Source organism: Dendronephthya gigantea, unplaced genomic scaffold (genome assembly GCF_004324835.1).
Source record: "Dendronephthya gigantea isolate DGI-Jeju-01 unplaced genomic scaffold, DenGig_1.0 000103F, whole genome shotgun sequence".
Lineage (NCBI taxonomy): Eukaryota > Metazoa > Cnidaria > Anthozoa > Malacalcyonacea > Nephtheidae > Dendronephthya > Dendronephthya gigantea.
In genome coordinates this window covers 286449-308653 of record NW_021163113.1, presented here as the reverse complement: position 1 = coordinate 308653, position 22205 = coordinate 286449, and the positions used below count along the sequence as shown (strand labels likewise).

At 37.8% G+C, this 22205-nt stretch overlaps 3 protein-coding genes across 3 annotated transcripts; 1 reads left to right on the top strand and 2 right to left on the bottom strand.

The window, feature by feature from the left end:
* Positions 1-8514: 8514 nt before the first annotated feature.
* On the top strand, positions 8515-13374 carry LOC114534616. The gene is made up of 6 exons (XM_028556081.1): positions 8515-9514; positions 10058-10114; positions 10428-10732; positions 11472-11784; positions 12319-12576; positions 13007-13374. Exons 1-6 carry the CDS (start codon positions 9439-9441, stop codon positions 13249-13251), a joined length of 1254 nt encoding a protein of 417 aa, XP_028411882.1. The 5' UTR covers positions 8515-9438; the 3' UTR covers positions 13252-13374.
* Positions 13375-16918: 3544 nt separating this feature from the next.
* On the bottom strand, positions 16919-18312 carry LOC114534590. Its single transcript, XM_028556052.1, has 2 exons — positions 18014-18312; positions 16919-17098 (listed from the first exon to the last, which is right to left on the bottom strand). The coding sequence occupies exons 1-2, from the start codon at positions 18254-18256 to the stop codon at positions 16919-16921; spliced, it is 423 nt and encodes a 140-aa protein (XP_028411853.1). The 5' UTR covers positions 18257-18312.
* A 322-nt stretch (positions 18313-18634) lies between these two features.
* LOC114534589 lies at positions 18635-22013 on the bottom strand. Its single transcript, XM_028556051.1, has 5 exons — positions 21893-22013; positions 21209-21286; positions 20722-20914; positions 19033-19926; positions 18635-18681 (listed from the first exon to the last, which is right to left on the bottom strand). The coding sequence occupies exons 1-5, from the start codon at positions 22010-22012 to the stop codon at positions 18635-18637; spliced, it is 1332 nt and encodes a 443-aa protein (XP_028411852.1). The 5' UTR covers position 22013.
* Between the last annotated feature and the right edge of the window lie 192 nt (positions 22014-22205).

The window sequence follows — 22205 nt, the reverse complement described above, 5'->3', positions numbered from 1 at the left end:
CCTTTCTAGTTTTGGGATCCAACACCACGTTTTGTACAGACACCCTGTTAAAGGCGGTGTTACGGCTATGCAACTTTCCTTGCAACTTGCAATGCAATTCTACTCCTGAGGCATCTAAAGTTGACAAATACGAACATTTCTCACGATCTGCCAACGTTTTCTTAGCATTCCGAACCCTCTTTAACTTCCCTCAAAATTATAATTGCATTGCAAGTTGCAAGGAAAATTGCAAAGTGTAACAGCGCCTTAAAGAGACTTGGCGCGAAAGAGAAAAAGACAAAATTAGCGTTCACTACAATACAAGGCGAAAATGAACCAATCGAATGCTCGTTTGTCAGTTTGAAAGTCTCCAATATGGAAAGAAACGCCGACATAAAGCTACCCATGGTGTATATTCGAGCCCCCGTACGTAGGTTTGCTAATTGGAAGCGACGTCCTCTCCGCATTTACAGCCTATTGAAGTAAGACAAAGCAAAGGCGAAAGGCCATTTGCAACTCAAACAGCTCTCGGATGGACATTGAATGGTCCATTGGGAAGAAATCAACAAAAACTCCAACTGTGAATTTCGTACAAGCTGACAGCAAACTAGATCAACAATATGAACGTTTTGTAACCTTGAGTTTAACGATCACCAGTACGATCCAAACCCAACGATGTCTCGAAATGATCTTAAAGCCCTTGAGATCATAGATGAAATTCCGAAGTTAGAGAACGGTCACTACGAGATGGCTCTGCCATAGAAAACATATCCACCAAATCTGCCAAACAACCGAGTTCAAGCCAAAAGTCGACTTCAGCTCTTGAAGAAACGATTGCGGAAAAACCAAGTATGCTAGCCAATGTTGAGATGATATGCTCCTTTGCTCATGGGTTTCATACCTGCGCATAATATTTTAGCGTCAAGACACGAATGGTTGATATTAGGTTAAAGCTACGAATAAGGTATGTACAGTTATGTGCGTTTTGAACGCGAAAATAAATCATCATCAAGCAAAACTGATAAACTCGTTGAAGTCATTAATTTATGTACAATCCTTCCAAAAAGATTCAGTAAAAAAAATTAGTGGTGATATTCGTAATAAGTTCTACTGGTCTAGTGGTGAAAGTAATGCTCTCCCAGGTTCCAAATTGGGGGTTCGAGTCCAAGCATGTTCGTTTTTCATTATGTTTTTTGAGAAAAGGATAAAGTCATTTAAAAACTATACCCATTGCGCAGAAGATCTCGTAGTCTAGTTGCGAAGACAATCGTCTCCAGAATGGTATTTCGATGGTTCGAATCCATGTGTACCTGTTTTTCATTATGTCCTTCGCGAAAAGGATAAAGTAAATTAATTAATGATAACCGTCCAGCACAAGATCTAGTGGTCTAGTGGCGAAGGCAATGGTTTCCGAAATGGCATGTCGATGGTTCGAATCCAAGTAGCGCTGTTTTTCATTATGTTCTTGGCGAAAAGGATAAAGTAAATTAAATAACCATAGCCGTTGAACACAAGATCTAGTGGTCTAGTGGAGACGACAATGGTCTCACAAGTAGTAAATCGATGGTTCGAATCCTACATAAACGTTTTTCATTATGAACTTCCTGAAAAGGATAAAGTAAATTAAATAACCTGAACCATCGAGCACAAGATCTTGTAGTGTTGTGATCGAGACGTTGGTTTCATGTGTCAACAGTCAAGGTTCGAATCTCGTTTTAGATGAAAATTTTCGTTATTAATCAAACATGGTAAGGTTATGGTGAATAAATTCGTGTAGGCTTCCAACAATCACCAGTTAGCCTTGTGGTAAAGTCGTGGACTGTCAAGTACAAGATCGTGGTATCAAGAACAGTATGGGACGTTCCTCATGGCTCTTGAAAGAAAAATAAAAAAAATGAAAAAACGAATAGGTATGTTGCTCCGGAAAGGTTTGTACTCGATTAATCTTTGCAAATCAAAGTTAATCTTTAGGGAAATCAGGGGATAGGTAGGGTGAATTAGGGGTATATGAGTACAAAAAGACTTAGTAAAAAAAAAAAGAAATTGGGCGGCCCCGGCTGCCGGGGCAAAGGAAAGGGCATAGGTGAGAAGGCAGCATATAAAATGTTTAAGTCTTTTTGTACTCATTTAAACCTCTTTACCCCTATTTATCCCCCTATTTGCTCCTATCTATCCCTGCTTTTACCTATCCTCATATATCCCTGATTACCACCTAACACGATTAAATGTTTGAAGAAAGCTTGCTTTGAAAGTCAGGAAAGCCGGGGGAAAGAGAACCCCCCTCAGTCTACTCCTCGCCCAAGGCGAGGGCATATTCGCCCTCTCGCACTACTCTTCTCACACTCACAAATTCTCACTTTATTACCTTGTTCTTTTTTGGTTTATCCCGGGTTTGAACCATCGGCTGTATGCTTCGCAGATCATCGTCTTCACCATTACACTACCAGTTCTTGTGGTGTAAGCCAGGAGTTTTTTATTTTACTTAATTCTTTTTGGAAGGATCTTGATGAAATAGAAGAAGAAAAAAACATTCCCATCTGGGACCCGAACCTCCGCCTTTAAACTCGGAGAACACTGGCTTTACCAGTAGACCGCAGGATCTTGAACTGAAAGGCTACACTTTTTTATTTTACTGAATACCTTTTGGGTAATATCTTTGGGTAGGATTGGATAGGTTTCATGCTCATGATTTTTTCTCGTCTAAAATGCACACAATTGTATCTTATTCGTAGCTTGTAAGTTGTAACCTAATATTAGCCACTTGTGTTGTCGCTCAAATATCACATACAGTTCCTTAAAGCACTATCTTTCCATAAGTTAGTTATATGCGGCCCAAATGAAGCTAATGGTTACGGTGCGATTGTTTTGTATTTTTAATGAAGTGAAGTTGAAGTAAAAGTACAAGAATAAACCATGCATTTCAAAATAGGTTTAAAAGAAAAGAAGTACACGAATTAACAATAGCCGAATTCATATTAGGGACGGGAAACTCAACCTAGACGGGAAATAAATCGCAAATAAATGAAGCAAATATCCAGTTAAACAGAAATTGACTATTTATTTTAAGACTTTGCTGTGTAAAGAGTCGAAATACTAGCTGGTCTAGCAGGTTCGTCCAATCTAAAATACGCTAAGAAAAAGATCAGTTCAAAAGCACAATTTCCGCGGTTAACCGCGTTAACAAACAAACAAACATCAGCTCAACAATATTACGGCAACGATTCATAACTATTTCATTTGAAAGTTCTTCGAAGAATGGCTTCATTTGCTTCGTTTGCTTGAAAGGCTCCAATCCGCCGTAATCTAATGAAGAGAGTACGAGGCGCATGCTTGTTGCCTCATAAATATACGCGTTATACACATACATTTTTAGCCGAATTCATATTACAGACAGGAAAGCTCGTCTTAGAGGGGAAACTCATCGAAGACGGGAAACTCGTCTGATGTGAATCACAGACGCGTTTCTCTTCCGAATTTTCCCGTCTAAACAGACGGATAAGTTAGACGGGAACCCGTCAGGAAGAGAAACTCGCTTAAATTCGCATTTAGACGGATAAATCAGACAAGTTTCTGATATAAGCACCGTCAAGGACGGAACAAAGCTAAGGGAAACTAAAAAAAATTATTACCGTAATAATTACTCATTACCCGAACCATCATACGTATAAATTCATCCATATATAGTCCAATTCATATTCAGACGGGTTTCCTGATCGACTGCGATCAACTTTCCAGTCTAAGATGAGTTTCTAATATGAATCCGCCCTAATATGAATTCGGCTATTCTTAATTCTTGTAGTTTTTTTCTTTTAAACCTATTTTGAAATGCATTAATAATTCTCGTACTTTACTTTGATTTCACTTCATTAAAAATACAAAACAATCCCACCGTAACCATTAGCTTCACTTGAGCCGCATATAACTAACTTATGGAGAGATAGTGCTTTATTCATGGCACTGCGTAACTGTATGTGAGATTTTAAACACAAGTGGCTAATATTAGGTTACAACTTACAAGCTACGAATACGATACAATTGTGTGCGTTTTAGACGAGAAAAAATCATGAACATGAAACGGAACTCATTTAAATTGTTAGTTTCACTTAAGATCCTACCCAAAAGGTATTCAGTAAAATAAAAACGTGTAGTATTTCACCGCAAGATCGTGCGGGGTCTACTGGTAAAGGCAGTGCTCTCCGTGTATAAAGGCTGAAGTTCGTGTCCCAGATGGGAATGCTTTTTTTTTCTATTTCATCAAAGATCCTTCCAAAAAGGATTAAGTAAAATAAAAAACTCTAGGCTTACACCACAAGAACTGGTGGTGTAATGGTGAAGACGATGATCTGCCAAGTATACAGTCGATGGTTCAAGCCCGGGATTAACCGAAAAAGAAAAAGGTAATAAAGTGAGAATTTGTGAGTGTGAGAGGAGTAGAGTGAGAGGGCGAATATGCCCTCGCCTTGGGCGAGGAGTAGACTGAGGGGGGTTCTCTTTCCCCCGGCTTTCCTGACTTTCAAAGCAAGCTTTCTTCAAACATTTAATCGCTTTAGGGGGTAATCAGGGATACATGAGGATAGGTAAAAGCATGGATAGATAGGAGTAAATAGGGGGATAAATAGGGGGATAAATAGGGGTAAAGAGGTTTAAATGAGTACAAAAAGACTTAAACATTTTATATGGTGCCTCCTCACCTATACCCTTTTCCTTGCCCCGGGAGCCGAGGCCGCCCAACTACTCTTTTTTTATTACTAAGTCTTTTTGTACTCATATACCCCTCATTCACCCTACATATCCCCTGATTTCCCTAAAGATTAACTTTGATTGGCAAAGATTAACCGAGTACAAACCTCCACCGAGCAGCATACCTACCATTTTTTCTTTTTTTTTTCTTTTGCATTCCACCGCCATGAGAAACGTCCCATACTGTGCTTGATACCACGATCTTGTACTTGATAGTCCACGACTTTACCACAAGGCTAACTGGTGATTGTTGGAAGCCTACACCAACTTATTCTCCATAACCTTACCATATGTTTGATTAATAACGAAAATTTTTATCTAAAACGAGATTCGAACCCTTGACTGTCGACACATGAGACTAACGTCTTGACTACAACCCTAGAAGATCTTGTGCTCGACGGCTCTTGTTATTTAATTTACTCGATCCTTCTCACGAAGTTCATAATGAAAAACGGTTATAGTAGGATTAGAACCATCGATTTACCACTTGGGAGACCATTGTCTTTTCCACTAAACGACTACATTTTGTGCTGAACGGCTATGGTTATTTAATTAATTTACTTTATCCTTTTCGCCAAGTAGATAATGAAAAACAGCGGTACTTGGATTCAAACCATCGACTTACCACTTCGAAAACCATTGCCTTTGGCACTAGATTTTGTACTAAACGCTTACTATTATTTAATTTACTTTATCCTCTCTTCGAAGAATATAATGAAAAACAGTTACACTCGGATTCAGACCACGGACTTGTCACTTGGGAGTCAATTGTTTTCATCACTAGACTAGGAGATTTTGTGTTGAACGGCTATGGTTATTTAATTCACTTTATCCTTTTCCACAAGGACATAATGAAAAACAGCGATACTTGGATTCGAACCATCGACTTACCATTTCGGAGACAATTGCCTTCGCCACTAGACCACTGAATCTTGTGTTGAACGACTACGGTAATTTAATTTATCTTATCCTTTTCTCGAAGGACATAATGATAAACAAACATGCTTGGACTCGGGCTTGGAATGCTTTTGCATTCCACCGACCCGGGAGTGCACTACCTTCACCACTAGACCGGTAGAACTTATTACTTATTAATAAATTAATTATTTCAATGAGTTTATCAGTTTTGTTTGATGATGATTTATTTTCGTGTTAAAAACGCACATAACTGTACATACCTTTATTCGTAGCTTTAACCTAATATCAACCATTTGTGTGTTGACACTTAAATATTATGCACAGGTATGAAACCCATGAGCAAAGGAGCATATCATCTCAACATTAGCTAGTTATATATGGCCAAGATGAAGCTAATGGTTACGGTGCGATTGTTTTTGTATATTCAATGAAGTCAAGTCTGATTTCACAGGTCACAAATTTCGTAGTTTCATTAAATTGTTTCAACATTCACAGCTGAAATTGTACTTCAACATTCTAGGCAACAGATATTAAGGCCCCGTTCACACCATGATTTCCTGAGCGACTATAGTTATTTATTTCGCCTAATCTTTTTATTTAAGGTCATGAGAAAAAGAGCTTTTACGGGATTTAAGCCATCGTCCTATTACTTCGGACACTAATCTTCTTCACCAATATACACCACAAGAACACACACAACGCAACCACGGTTATCTATTTTACCTGGCTAATCATTTTCTTCAAGGTAATAGTAAAAAAACTTTTACGGCATTCGAACCAGTGATTTACTACTTGGGAGACCATCTTAAAGATCATCCATATATAGTCTTACTATTTTGCCTAATCTTTTTGCGTTAGGACAACAGGTAAAAACATTTCACACAGGATTCGAACTTACTGACTTTTGTCTTCACAGCTACAATACAAACTTACGTACCACTTTGAAAAAATATTTCTACAGGATATCATGAAGATATAGTGCACAGCGACGATGGTTAGTAATTTTATCTAATCCTGGCTTCTTTTGGGTGACGACGTACGACTTGCCTGTGGGTGACCACAAAGCCACATAGCATCGGGGTTTTTTATTTAACCCAATGTGTGGCTCTAATATACGTCGTGTTTCTCATATAATTTGGCCGAAACAAAATTTTCAACACTTCCAATTGTTGTTGCCATAGTTAAATGGCTGTTAAGATCACCCGGGGGTGAGCTCAGACTTAGAGTCCATTTGGGTTCACTATAACACGACTCGAAGCTTGTAATCACCTGTAACTTGTTGCCAGTGGCGTAGCCAGCCTGACGATTTTGTCCCGTTATGTAAATTTCGAGTTATTATAATTATTCATGTCTTTAGAAATCTATTGTTTTCTCAGGAAGTGAACCGACTAAGATATTAGCATAGCGGGACAAATTGATAGGCTGGCTACGCTACTGCTCGTTGCCTTTATTTGTCTTTTTACTTGACTTTTACACAGTCGGGACCACATGTATGTTAATTGGTATATTAAGAAACATTATTTTAATTTTGAAATTGTAAATGCATGTTCAGTTGATTTAATTGTTATGCTGTTTTCAGACCTCATGATGTTTTGAAAAGAAGGCTATTGTTGCAGGCAATTCAATTTGTTATTGATTTATTAAAATTCATGCGAGTTAATGAGTTTCAGGCAACAATGCGCCTTACAGTTGATGCATGCAATTAGCAAATTATCCGAACACGGAAATTCTGAAAACCCAGCAGAATTCTTTAATTTGTCCAAAATAAGCATACTCCATCCGTGACCACAAGGCTGATGAAGTGCGTCATAAACCGAAGAATGTCTCATCAGTTTCCAAACGCTTTTAACAGCAGTGGGTCAACTCCTATCACTATGAAGACTAAAAAACGTAGGACAGATAATATATCAGTTTCAGATCGCGCATTACACGGGTAACAATGTTTTCCCATCCCTTGCGTGATTGCGTCACCCCTTGAAACGGTGCGTTGAAATGTTCAAGGACATTGAAAAGCCGTTGAAAGTTGAAACCCACGACTATGTTAATAGAATATTTACAACGTTTTTTGAGAGGTAACTAGGTCATATTATTGCGATCAGGAAACAATTAAGGCAATATATCTACTTTTATTATATACACAAGCGCCAGATATGAGGTATGCTGCAATTTCGTTGGTTGGCTAGAACATCCCACATAGAGAAAGTAAACAAAATGGCAGAAAGATTTGGGGAGTCGAGTGAAATAGAAATCCAAGCTTTAGATGATAATAGCACACCAAAATGCACCGAAAGGGCGACAAAGTTTACGCGCCTCGTCGGCTATCAACTCATATACGACTCGAATTCGCAGAATAACTGTAAAATATTGGCAGGCGAGTTGAGCAATTTCCTCTACTTATTTCGACAGTTAATTTCAACGGTTGATTTCGAGTTTTCGTCGGTTGATCATGAAGATTTCCCCGTACGAGACCTACCTTAAACGTAGTATTTTGGGAGCGTCGAATGCAATTGAAAGAAAAAGAAGATTAGATGATTATGACGCCTGTGATCTCGTATCTATGATTAAAATTACATTAGTCGCGTATATAGTGCGACCTAAAAGCCAGACTTTACTCCTTGATTAATATTAAGTGAAAGAAAATGTTAAACATCCAACATACTTAGGAACCTTGTGAGATATTAGGTAGGAGTGGCAAGGTATAATGAATTGCGAGTATATGAAAGCAACTGTGCTTGAATACACTATCTTGGTTTATACGGATTTTTCACTAAATAGCCTGGCTATGTGATGCGGCACAAAATATTCATGTATGCCTCAATTGTAATAATGCAGTCAAGAGATTCTTGAATTTCAATTACCTGCACGCATGGTAAGCGATAGATTGAGATAAATGTTATTACAGAAATTATGGATGATAAGAAATCTTATTCAGATCATTTCTCAATCTGTCGTAAATTATGGTGGGAAATCTTTTAAGCTCACGTACGGTCTCAGCAAATGCGAACGCATGCAGTTCCCTGTAACTTCCCTTGTAGGAGCACTAGATGCGATGACAGCCCCTTAAACCTTGTGCAAATAAGATGAAGCTTCACTTATGGAGGTTTGCCAAACACGGCGTGCTGCCAAAAATACGTCAAAATCGCGTGGGAATCTTTCTAGCGAGGAATATTGTATTACGCGCAAACTATTGCAGTGTTACAAAAATAAAAGGATTATGCTTTCAAACCGTTAGCGAGGAAGACTTTCCATGGGTTATATGTGACGGCATGCTAGATTCCATGAAGTTCAACTTGTGTACTAATTATTCGCTGTATTGGCACTGAATTTGGTAACCATGCATTACGTGCCATTTGACATGATTTCCTTACTCCACTTACAAATATATCCCACCAAGTAGACCACACCATTTTACGGCCTATATATTTGCGTGATTGCGGGTATTTAAGACGAACATTTAAAAAACATTGACGCAATACCCCACGCAATGGATAACGGACAAGCGCGGCCAGTCTTGCATGGGTGGGTCAGTAACCGTCTCCCTATAATCGTCAATGTATGGGTGTGCCAATGAGCGTTGTAATACATCTTAACGACCGGCGCCACGCACTGAGAAATGTCATCGGAAAATAACGGTCGTTTTGAGTGTGAGAAAAGATAACGAAACTTTGATAGCGCCAGACAGTATATAAAAGCAGGATGTTTGTAGTCCTAAGTAATCGAGCGTAGACCTCTTTCAAGAAGGAAGCTAGCTAAATTGAGTTAAATACTGACAGAAAATATATTAGACAAAAATCGGAGAAAATGGCGCAATGGTTGATGATCTTATCGCTGTTTGTTCACAACAGTTTTGCTTCCAGTCTGTACGACAAAATAGACGGTATTTGATTTTGTTTATAAAAAGTATTTAGTGTTTTTTTAGTATGAGATGGTCAATGCATTGGCCACAAAAACGTATATATCAAGCCCTTAATTACGCATCATCGCTGCGGCTTTGCCGTAAAGTAAATTGATTAATTCCTTGCGATATGTGGTGTAAAAATAGCCCTCTATCTTTGGTGGCATGATCATGCTAATTCAGCAGGCCTTCATTGTCAGTGACAGTCGGCGATACCTAATATCGACATAATCACTAGAGAATAAAGTGCTTTGTTAATTTAAATAAATTTTGTTCCTTATTGGCCACTAAAAAATAATACGACTGCCAGGGCTTTCAATAATTATAACTTAACTTTAATCCTGGAATTCGAAACGACTCTGAAATTGCAGACTTTCCAGGCTAAATTGCAACACTATTGCAGTCTCTATTGCATTCTAGAACTATATTTGTATGCATAACTCAATTCAATAATATTTTAATAAAGGAATATAGTAATTGCATTAAAGAACTCACATTCGCCTGCATTATATTTCTCCTGAACAGATTATCATTTTGAACGACGAGGAATTCCATCCATAGAGACTGAAGAGAAAGATACAGGTATAGTGTTCTGTAAAACTGCCAGACTATGATGGCAAAACCTGAATAGCTTTAGCTAATTACCATATTTTTATAATTTTTATAATGTAATTGTCTTTTACGAAACTACTCCAAACCTTTAATTAATCAAGATATTCTACGCTTAGTACTGCGAAGGGAATTTAATGGGGAACTTAAAGATACATTTCATGAAGATATGGCAGTCAATTTCACAACTATACTCTCAGTGTCATATATACTATCGTTATCATACGACTTTATATTACGTAAAAAACATAAAGTATGAGATTAATTAAATTTCATCAAATTTCAGATTGCATTAAAGATATCCTCGTTGTCTGGGACAACTCCCAATCGGTTGGCTTGAAAAATTTTGAGCAGAATGTGCGACCATTTCTAAAGAGCCTTATCGTAAATAAGAAGCTGAACGTTGGAGAATACGGCAGCCATATTGGTTTTATCACATTTGCTAGTGATGGAAAGACCGAAAACTTGTTGGAGATTGGATCAAAGAATGATAAAAATGATCTGCTTTCTTGGCTGGACAACTTGGACTATGTGAATGATCTTATGGGGCCATCTACTTACACAGGCAAAGCATTCAAGCTTGCAAGCGATGTAAGTCAGTACACAGGCTGTGTTATAAAACAGATTAATTCCGACAACTGTGTGTTTGCATCATACTTTGCATGATTAGTCACAAATATAACATATATGAGAGAGTTCTTTCCCTTCGTATGCACGTGCATTTTACATAAATACTCGTCGCGAATGAGAGAGAAAATTCAGTGTAAATGCATGCTTGATGCGCATAACGTCATTTGACGCGTCATTTGCATGTTAATCACAACACACTTGTGCAATATAAACACGTTAAGTACTCTTCATGTAAACACGTATAAAGCAACGGTGCTTAATTCACTAGATTTTTTAGTTATATGTCAGATGAGACAAATTTAAGGCCATTTTAAATGTGTATGATCGTAAAACCACCAAAAGTAATTTCCAGAAGAAATGGGAGAGAGCGCTTTTTTACTCTCTCTACCTATATACCTATATCTCCCTCTCTACCCTGTCACTGCAAGCCAGTGCTTTCAGTATTTCAATAATCTATATTTCATAGTGTCTGAAATAAATTAAATTCGATTTAATTATAAGTGATTTTATTGAAGTGAGTAACAATTCTGTTTTGAGTCATAACACGGTTATAGAGCATGATCTGCGATGGTCACTTGTTTTCAATAGAATATAGATTATATAGAATTCTTTTCATCTAATTCTCAGGCCTCTGTATCCCATGATAATTATATATCATCCTTGCTTAATAAATTAAGGATATACTTTCTTCCAAATCAAGGAATTCAGGTTAAGAAGTCCTTTAAATCATCGGAAAGATGTAAGCGACGTCATTCTGTTGATCACAGACGGGGAGCCACGGGCTAGAAACAGTACAATATTAAGAGAACAAATTGAGATGGCTAATGAGTATTCAGCAGAGCTTATGGATAGAAAGGTGTTAATTGTCGCCCTGGCAGTTGGACCCGAAGCAAAAGAAGAAAGATTCGTAAATAATATCGTTTCTTGGTCGAACCATATGTTCACTTCAGGGTTTGATGATTTGGACAAGGTTTTGGGAAAAATTGTTAAAGAATCCTGCAGTGTTGAAACAGGTAACTTGAGATCTGTTTATAATCATACGATCCAATTTTGTCGGATCCATTTACTTCTGACGTCCTGTATGGAATAAAGTCTGTTATTAATAAAGCAGTACTGCATTGGCGTTAGCTGATTTGCTGCCCATGTACATTGCAAATTAACAGACAATAAGACAGCCTTTAGAAGTGAATTGGATTGATCGACAGCACTGGAACATGTGAAAAGGCCTTTATATATTTACGTACTAGTAATGGTATAAGAAGTTGTAAACACGGTAGACGAATATTAATTGTTAGTCCATGATATACTACGGTTGTTCCAACATGTTGCTTTATGGTATTTAAAAATTGGTGAATACCATGCCATAGTTGTAAGTGGTATGTTATTGTTAGTCAATGGTACGTATTTTTGGTCCATGAAATAATGTTCCTGTATATGGTGGACTGTTGTCTAAGCTGTTCGTGTTACCCAATGTTTCGGTTCCAAAATTAATCATAGGTAATTAACGTCAAAGTTTGAAAATCAGTGTCATTTTGCAATTTCAACAGTGTATTGTGATTGTGAAGGCGGGATATCTACAGAGCAGTATGTCAGGCCGGGTGAAGATAAGATAATGATAAATTGGTTGGAGCCAAGACTCCGATGTACACGGCCGGTTGATTACACGGCGGAGGTAAAACCTCATGGCACACAAAATCCACAGGAATTTGGACTTGGAATGCACATCATTACCTACGAATTCTCCTACTATGGTCGTACCGACAAGCTTACAACCCGTGCTTGTTTTGTCGACATTACAGTTTATGGTAAGTCTTGACAATGTCTAATATTTTGACGCCTTTTTGTTTCCAACATGCATGTCCTGCAAATTATAACTTTCTGTTACCATTTTGCTGACCACAGAAATGGAGTTAGGCATGAAGTGCACTCTTTGCTAAAAATGGAAAGAATCCACGATAACACCTAAATCCATTTCGATTTTCATTCAGAAGTATTTCCCGTTATCATACAGAGATCTTTTGAATGTGGTGTAATATTTGTGCTATTAATCTAAAAATATTAAACTCATTAATTATAGATTTTGTTACTATTAAATCATCAGTGCAATTTTCACCTAATTGAAAGTTATGTAACTGAGGTTTTTATAAAGGCAATTCGAATAGGTCATTGTTGATTTTATTGATTTAGCTGGTTTCTTTGTAATGTCACTTGAACAGAATTACTTTGTTTTTTTAGCCTGCGAATGTCCTAGTGTGCAGACTATAACAGCCACTGTTGAGTATGGACAACCAAGAGCATTTGTGAGTTGGTGGGAACCCGAACCAGATTGTCCGAATACGCCAAGCAGAGGCAATCCGGATCGCAATCATGGATGGTTCACGGTTGGTGAACACACAATGATGTACAACTACAAACACGAAACATATCTTCAAAGTTTTAACATAGAATGTCATGTAAACATTATTGTAACCGCTGCATGATTCACCCAGCATGATAACGTAATTACTATAGTGGGCATTGCATGTCCTATAGTCGAAACTTTGTAAATCCTATACTTTATAATATTTTGTAGCAAATATTTAAAGCAAATAAGAACATTCATTTTACCCATTCTACGAAATTGACTGTTTTTCGACAGTGGCCAGCTTCCAACAATGCTTATAGAGATGAGTAAGTTCAAAATTTTTCACTTCGCTGCGGTGCGTTGTCCGGCGGACTCGCGCGATTTTGCAAGGTTCAAAATTCACCCAAGTAAGTGGGCCAGCGATATTTGTCAGGTCAGCACGCCAATATAGTATATGCTAGTTTTGTCCCATTACATGTGAGATTAATACAAAACTCCACAGAAGGATTTTTTTTCAAGCGGGTTAGTCATATATCAATTAGCTAATATAAATGCAGCAATCTGTAATTTTCCGGTATAATTCCACGATATTGTTGTTTTCCCGTTATATTCGACCATGGTCGAGTATACCGTTTCCGGCGTATTCGACCATAGTCATGAAAGTATATCGTTTTCCGGCACAATCGACCATGGTCGAGTAGCTATGCCGTTTTCCGATGTATTCGACCATGGTCGAGTATACCGTTTTCCGGCCATATTCGATGCCTGCAAGTTGCAACTTTATATTAGATGTTTGTATATGAGCACCAAACATAATAGGACCAGCATTTGACCATTTAACCTGTGTGGTTATCGATATCAAAATATTTGACATCATAACCAAAGCATGGTTATATTGTTTAATGTTTGTATATGAGCACCAAACATGTTTGAAACTTTGCATAGGACCAGCATTTGACCATTTAACCTGCGTGGTTATCGATATCAAAATATTTGACATCATAACAAAAGCATGGTTATATTGTTTAATGGTTGTATATGAGCACCAAACATGTTTGAAACTTTACATAAGACCAGCATTTGACCATTTAACCTGCGTGGTTGCCCATTTTAAAATATTTGACATCATAACCAAAGCATGGTTATATTGTTTAATGGTTGCATATGAGCACCAAACATGTTTGAAACTTTGCATAGGACCAGCATTTGACCATTTAATCTGCGTGGTTATCGATATCAAAATATTTGACATCATAACCAAAGCATGGTTATATTGTTTAATCGTTGTATAAGAGCACCAAACATGTTTGAAACTTTACATAGGACCAGCATTTGACCATTTAACCTGCGTGGTTATCGATATCAAAATATTTGACATCATAACCAATGCATGGTTATATTGTTTAATGGTTGTATATGAGCACCAAACATGTTTGAAACATTACATAGGACAATTATTTGAACGTTTAACCTGCGTGGTTATCAATATCAAAATATTTGACATCATAACCAAAGCATGCATGGTTAATATAGTTTAATGGTTGTATATGAGCACAAAACATGCTTGAAACTTTACATAGGACAAGCATTTGACCATTAAAACAGGGTGGTTAGCTTGTATTTTAGTTTGTTTTAAATCACTTCAAAATACACAATCTTCTCGTCCAGGTCTGCATGGTTATACGTCGCATTTTCGTCGTGTCAATAAACAATAGCTATGAGTCGGCTAGTCCGACTATATTCGGTCTCTAATTGTAGGCTCATGTCACCCGTGACAATAAAAATTGTCACCAACACATAATATCTTTTCAACTTCATGTCACGCTTGTCCAGGAGCCGCTGTAAATAGCGAAAAAAGGCGGATTTCCACTCAGTGCAAAATGTCGCGCGATCGCTTTCTTTTCAAATGTGTCCAGTCAAGCTCATCTAACGGTATTAGTATTTACAGGGTGAGTAAAAAAAACCTGACACCTTTGAAATTCAAATTAGCTGCATAGCGGCTGTAATGTCACAGATATTGTCTAAGATATCTCATGGCTATACGAAGCATATCAAATAAGTGAGCCATTAATTAACCTAGAACATAAAGTTTGTTCCCTTTGAGAGTTAAAATGCATTCTAAGCCCTGTAAATAAAGAAGAACAGTTTTATCAAATCGTTTTTTAGCACACGCGCCACGTTGAGTTAGTTCAATTGGTTTAAACACTTTCGCATTAATTAACCACGTCCTGTTGATTGTACATTCACATGGGTCTGTCATGGAAATTGTCAAATTCCAGCCATAAGTTCGCGGCTAATTTGAATTTCAAAGTGTCAGGTTTTTTTACTCACCCTGTATATTCCGCCTGATTGTCTATATATTTCAAAAGAAAGCGATCGCAAAAAGTCGATCGTGCGACATTTCGCACTGAATGGAAATAAAATAGTTCGAGACCAGCAGCATGAATATGTTATTTAATATTTATTAATGTATATTGTTTATTAAAAATATATACATGAACAAAATATATAGCCAATATGGTATATAATATATAGTATCATTCTCTAAATTAATTTTTTCTTTATTTTCCTTAAATTATTTCTGCTTGCTGTACAATCCAGCTAGTCTCTGATAATACTCTGGATAATTACGTAGCAACTGGAAAATCTTAACTAACGTTCGATTCTCGTAAAAATATAGACTCATAAACTTTGGTTTTCCTTTTCACAAGTATAATTCCTATATCCAGTGTATTATGAGACCAGAACGTACATCTATTCTCTAATACTAAAGATATATCCACAATTTGTTTTATCGGTGCATTTACTCTGTGTCACAGTATAAACTGAGCTAATTTCTCATCCTTCCTAATAAAATAACGACATTCTATGAACAGTTTCCAGAATCTACAATGGTCGACGCCCATTTGAACTCGGTTTTATCGCGAACTAAAACTATGCTTATTAACATTTTAAAAAAGTATGGTTTCGTGATCTAAAACTACAAGTTCATAGTTTTTCATAAGGATTGAGGGTGGCCGAGTGATATTAACTTATGGCGTGCGTTGTTTACATTACTACCTTATTTTTGAGGTCCAAACCCCATCCACGATTACATTTTATTCTCATTTTATGGTGGGTTATGATGGTTATGATGGGGTGAGCTAGGTTCATTTTTAGGTATATTTATGCATTCATATTTAAAGAATCATTTACGACTTTTTACAACGATGAACGAGTCAGCGAACTTTATAAAGGTGGTTTTCGACCACTAGGCAACTAGTGGAAAACCGCCTTTATAGAGTTCGCTGACTCGTTCTATTGTTTTTCTCGACGAAATCTTCGACCGTGAAGAAAAAAGAAATAGGCACTAGCACCTAATTCGGCTTCAAATTGACTTTAAAAATGGCGACCTGGTTATTGTTCCAGTTTTTATATAGTCCTCTGAGCTATTCAAATAATTTGATGCGATTTGATGTGACTTACAGCAAGACACATGGCGGTCGCTTCTTCGCAATGATAGCGCGATGAAGACGAATCTCGCACTTCCGGTTTACTCACTGCTAAAAAACTTCCTAATGTCTTTATTGAGGCTTCGTTCATGTCATTTCTATGTCGAATGCGGTTTTAGTATATTATTTCGATTTTATGATCACAATTGCCTCCACGCGCCATTCGTCAGCGGCTCAACCAAGTCCAGTTTGTCGAGATCCTTTAAGCAATCCGTCAGCTTTGTTCGCGAAAAGTCATGTTGGTTGTTGATGATCGACAAAACTTTTTCTGCCCTTGAACGATCGTCATTGTAGAAATTATTCGTTTGGATGTTATCTATTTCTGGTTTGTCTACATCCATAAGACAAGCAAAACGTGCCCAGAAGAGCAATATACGCCGACTTAATCTGTACATTCACGTGGGGAGAGGGCGTGTTCTTCAACGTGATGTTCTCGTACGGGGGGAATTCGCAAGGGGGTTGTGGAGGTTCTGTTCCATCAATGGTTTCGTCCTATTGGAAGAAGTATATTGTTCATAAGAAATGAAGAAGCAATCAAAGTCATTAATGAATGGTATTTTAAACACTAAGACGTTGCTCCGAATTCATTACTGGTTATTAGACAGATTCACCAGCAGTGGCGGATCTAGGGGTAGCATAAATTACACAGCTACATTTTAAATTAAAAGCACCTTAATAATAACGTCATTGGTTATGGATTACAAAAGAATATCTTTAAATAAAGATCTGGCAATGCGACTGCGATTTTAAACTGTAGTAATTTATTCTGACTACCCCTAGATCTGCCCCAGGATAAACGAGAAATCAAACACATTTCAGGTTTTTCCATGAAATCCTTTTGAAGGTGAAAAGAACTACCTGATTTGAGATACGCAGAAAATTTCTCTTTCAAATTATCCAATCAAACATATCTAATAGTATCAAAACAAGACTTGCAGCTGATGACCGACGAATCTCAAACTGTTTATAGTAAGTCCAAACGGCCTATAAGAAATTTTTCTTGATGGTGAAGATTTCTGTCACAGCATGTTTCTGATTGGTCAATGCGCCCAGTTAGCCAATCACGAACCTGCTTTGTCTGCAAACTACGATGCAGTGTGGACTTTTCGTAATGATCTATTATCAGTTTATATTGCAAATTTTCAAGTCTCATATATACTGGGCATATCATGTACACCCCTCAAAAGCTAGCATCATAAGACGCGATAATTCGGGTGATAATTACGTGGTGAGAATGAGATGATATAATAATTACGTTATCACATAGTTATTATACGGGTGTTTAAACGTAAATTACGGGTGTTTAAACCTAAATTTAGTATGAAGAGTGGCATACATATTTAGGAACGAGGCAGAACGTGATATAATCGTAAAAAAATAGAAAAAAAACTATAGATAATTTCATACTTGACATTCATCTTCAGGATGGATTTCGATTTTTACATCGCCTCTTCCCAGCTCCTTCACGCATTTCTCGAGAGTATGCCGATCAAAATTTTGGCTTTCGTTTATGAACGCGAGTATCTGTTGGCCTTTAGCGGTGTTATCTGGATACTGGCTGGCATTCATCCTAATTTCATCTCGCTTTCCATATGGAATATTCATGAGTGCCGCGAGGGCGTCCCAGTCCATCCCAATCTCGTTGCTCATTCTACTAATCTCAGCGTTTGACAGCACGGTGTCTCGGTATACAACTAGAAATGAACATATCAACAGTTAGTTAGGAAAACAAAAATGTCACCTAGTTAGAAGTATACAAATTATATGGGAAACGTTCTTACATGCATCCCATATATTGATACTGTTACCCAGGGGAGGTAAAATTAAAGACCCTGGGTACGAGATTCTACCTGAAATACATTTCACGAAATCTATGTAAATAGATTTAGACAAAAGGTATTACACGACCCAAATTTTACAAAAGGCATCAATTCGATGGAAGTGCATGTTACATGTAAATCCGTAAGGAAACGTGTTTGGGTCAAAGGGTAAAATCGTGGGGTGTAGCGAAAAACAAGAGAGTAGAACTTAGCATACCTTTGGTGGTCCGGGCTCCGGTGTATTATGTAATAGGACTAAAATGAATAAGATGCAGTTAGTAAGGCGATATATAGCACTTAGTATATACTACAACTTGAACTTTTACTGCAGTGATGTGAAGTGTGCCTATGATATTTGCTTAGAGCCAAAACTGTTTCATAATTTTGGAAGGAGTATTGGACCACAAACGTTTGGCGCCAATACATGAAATTTGCCGATTCATTGACAAAGTTTTGAAATTTTATTCAATAATTAAAGAAGAGATAATAATTTAGTAAATTCAAAATCAGGCAAGATATAATCTGAACTCAAGTCTGGATTCAATTAATACATCGGCATCGTTATCACGTGGGATCTTAAATGGATTTTAAACCAAACTATTTTACCTTCAGCTTCTTTTTTAATCTCTTTTTCCATTTCACGAATATTTAAGTTCCACAGAAGTTTATTCGCGGCATTTCGATGCAATTCTTTTATGTCCACCGTTCCATTTGCTGGGCTAGTTATTGGTGTTACCTTGAATTGTTCCACCACGAAACCGACACTATCCAGCTGGGGCTGATCAATTTTGAACGGAAAGGGGCTGCTTATAAGACCTGGAAAATTTAGAGACATTTCAAGGCCACGATCCGTGTGCACACGCTTCAACTTTCCCTTTTCTCCTTTAGTGTAGCCTTCCTCCTGGTGAGTCTGCAGCTGGTCGATGCGTTCTTGCGCTTTTTTGTCAACAAATTCGCTTACAATAACAACAGAAATATCCATGGAATCCACTGAAGCTCTGCGATAGAACGAGTATGCACGACAGGTGAACGAATGATTAAGATGACTTAAGATTCGCGCTATTTTGCCACGTCTTGCCAAAATGTAGCTATAAAAACAGAAACCATTAATCTTCATGCTCACGACTCCGTCGATACTGTTCTCCTCGAGATCATTCGTTACCAGTTCCCAAACGGTTCTCTGGTAATCAGGGTTGTAGGAACCATGCAGCACGAACAGTTCGGATTCGGGGTCACTTTTTTCACATTTTATTTTAAGGAGCGCTGGCTTCAGGAATTTCAGACCGTCTGGAAGGAATTCGACCACTCGCGGGGTATCATCGACCAGACCCAACTTCAGCAAAGACTGGAAAGCAAAATTCTGATCGTCTCTTATTAATGTGATCTCTGTGTCGTTTTCCAGACAACCAGGCCCGACATCGAGCGAGATATCAGCTATTTTTGTGACGCCACCCTCCGTTGTGATAAGCTTTTTTACCAGGCCAGGACGAACTGAAAGAGCTAGAAAAAAAAATGGAAAAATCAAGAATCTCTTCCCATTTTTTTATTATCCCAGTGAAAAAATTTCTTAAGCGTGCACAAAATTACGCTGTAAGTAGCATTGCCTCGTTTAAATTAAAAATGTCAGGAGCCTCTAAATCACCAGAATTAAGTGTATCTTAATTAACATGGAAAAACTTATATGTTGCGAGTTTGTCGACCACCCCTTCAAAAAGGTATTAGACGTGCCACAGAGGACCTACTTGGACAGAAGTCTCACTCAGACAAAAAGGTGTAACGCGCTGCCAAAAGCTTAGCCAGTGTGCATTCGAGAGGCATTTACCCACCCGAACTCAAATTTCAATATGGCGAGATTTTAAACCATCTAGCTGATTTAAAAACAAATTTTTGCTGTATTTTTTCTGGTATAATCGCCCTTCATTTTGCAAATATTTTGGGGGGAGTTCATGCCTCCCTAACGTGCATTGGCTAAGCTTTTCGTTACACTCAAACATTAGCCTTTCTACAACAGTTACACCTCTGTCTAAGTAGGTCCTCTGTGATGTGACTACGAGTACACGATTGAGTCTTAGCAGTGACTGCGAGTACACGATTCGTCATTCCAGCGTGTTGTTTGCTTACGCTATCAGTCAAAACTCGCAGTAGTCGAGTTTTGAAGTACAAGTTTTTGCTTAATTTCACATGCAGAAGTGCAACGACTACGAGTTTCGTCAGATGGCGTAGGCAAAAGCACCGCGTTTGACGCGCAAATCAGAAATCTTATACTCGTGTCAATTATTACGCTTGTATGCTTACTTTTACTGCGACGTTCCTTCGCCTTTTTCACTCTTGATTCAACTTCTTCTTCATCTTCAATAGCCATATCATTAGAGAACGCCATGTCATCTGACGGCATTTTCATCTTGTCAAAATCAGCGCGAACGCTTCGGGGCTGAGAACTTTTTAAAGAGCGAAGTCTATCAACACGAACAACGTGATCTTTCCCAGTCTAAAACAATTAAAGACAGAATTACACGACGTGTTGTAATGAAAGACACCATCACACCAATGCACCATTCTACTAAAAAACTCTGGTCATGTTACATTGTATTTTCCGGCAAATAAAAGCGTGATTTTACAAATTTCACAAAGAAATATTATTAAAGTGCCAATTAATAATTTCGTATACGATATGCTATAAATCTCGAATACGAAGGTTAGAGAGGATGGCAACGGCTATCAGTTTATGTTTTCTTTGCAAATGCAACCGTAGTAGTAATTATTAATAAAACTTGAATCCTACCTCTTCGCTGAGTCCTTCTTCATTAGGCTTGTTATAAGTCACAGGTGGTAGTGCTCCTGTTCTACGACCTTTGCATTTCTAACGGATATAATTACAAATGATTAGGAGAAACCGAAAAACCTTACATGACCCCACTACCCACTGATTCTACTTTGTTAAGCTAGAACACGGTGACCAAAACACTATTCAGGGTTAGTAAGGATAATAATTTGACAAGATTGACTTGATTGACAAGTCACTTTTTGTGTTATTTAGCTAGCCACCTCATCAAGTTTGAGAGACACGATAAAAGAATGTATAATTTTAATGCATGATTTTAGCTGCCAAATTGACCGAAGTAGATGAAGAAGTATCATCAGAATGATTCGCTCTTTTGTTGTTTCAAATGGACATCGTTTGTTCCGTGTCTTCACTCCGATTTTAGGCAGTTTTGAGAAATTCACATTCTCGTAGGTTTTGGAACAATTTTATGGGCGCACGCGTTCTTAAACTTTTGAGAGTAGGCGAAATTTCTTGCCCGAATGTATGACCTGAAAATGCTCCCAATTTCGCTAGAGTACTCGCCTGAATACGTTATGTTATGAAGAATCATTAAAGGGCATCAGCCCCCCCCCCTTTCTCTGCCCATCACACGCCTTGCTATAACCACTGCTATGCAGGCTATGACAAAAAGACGCTGCTTACCCGTCCGCATGATAGACGAGTCCTGACAAGGCACAGCACCAGACAGGCGACTGCTACTAAAGCTGCGACACCAACAGCTATGCCAACGATCAAACCTAGGTTTGTGCTATCACTTGTCATTGGCCCTAGAGCAATAAGAGAAATTGGGAGTGTAAACGAGGTTAAAAAAGATTTGCTATTGTTTTAAGTTTAAGGAGTTGCCCAATGTTTCCCGAAACACCATCGCTTTTAGTAAACCCTGTTGTTCTTTTTATAATAGTATAATTTTATTATAGTAAAACGTCAAAATAAATTTCATTAAAACAGCCCTGAA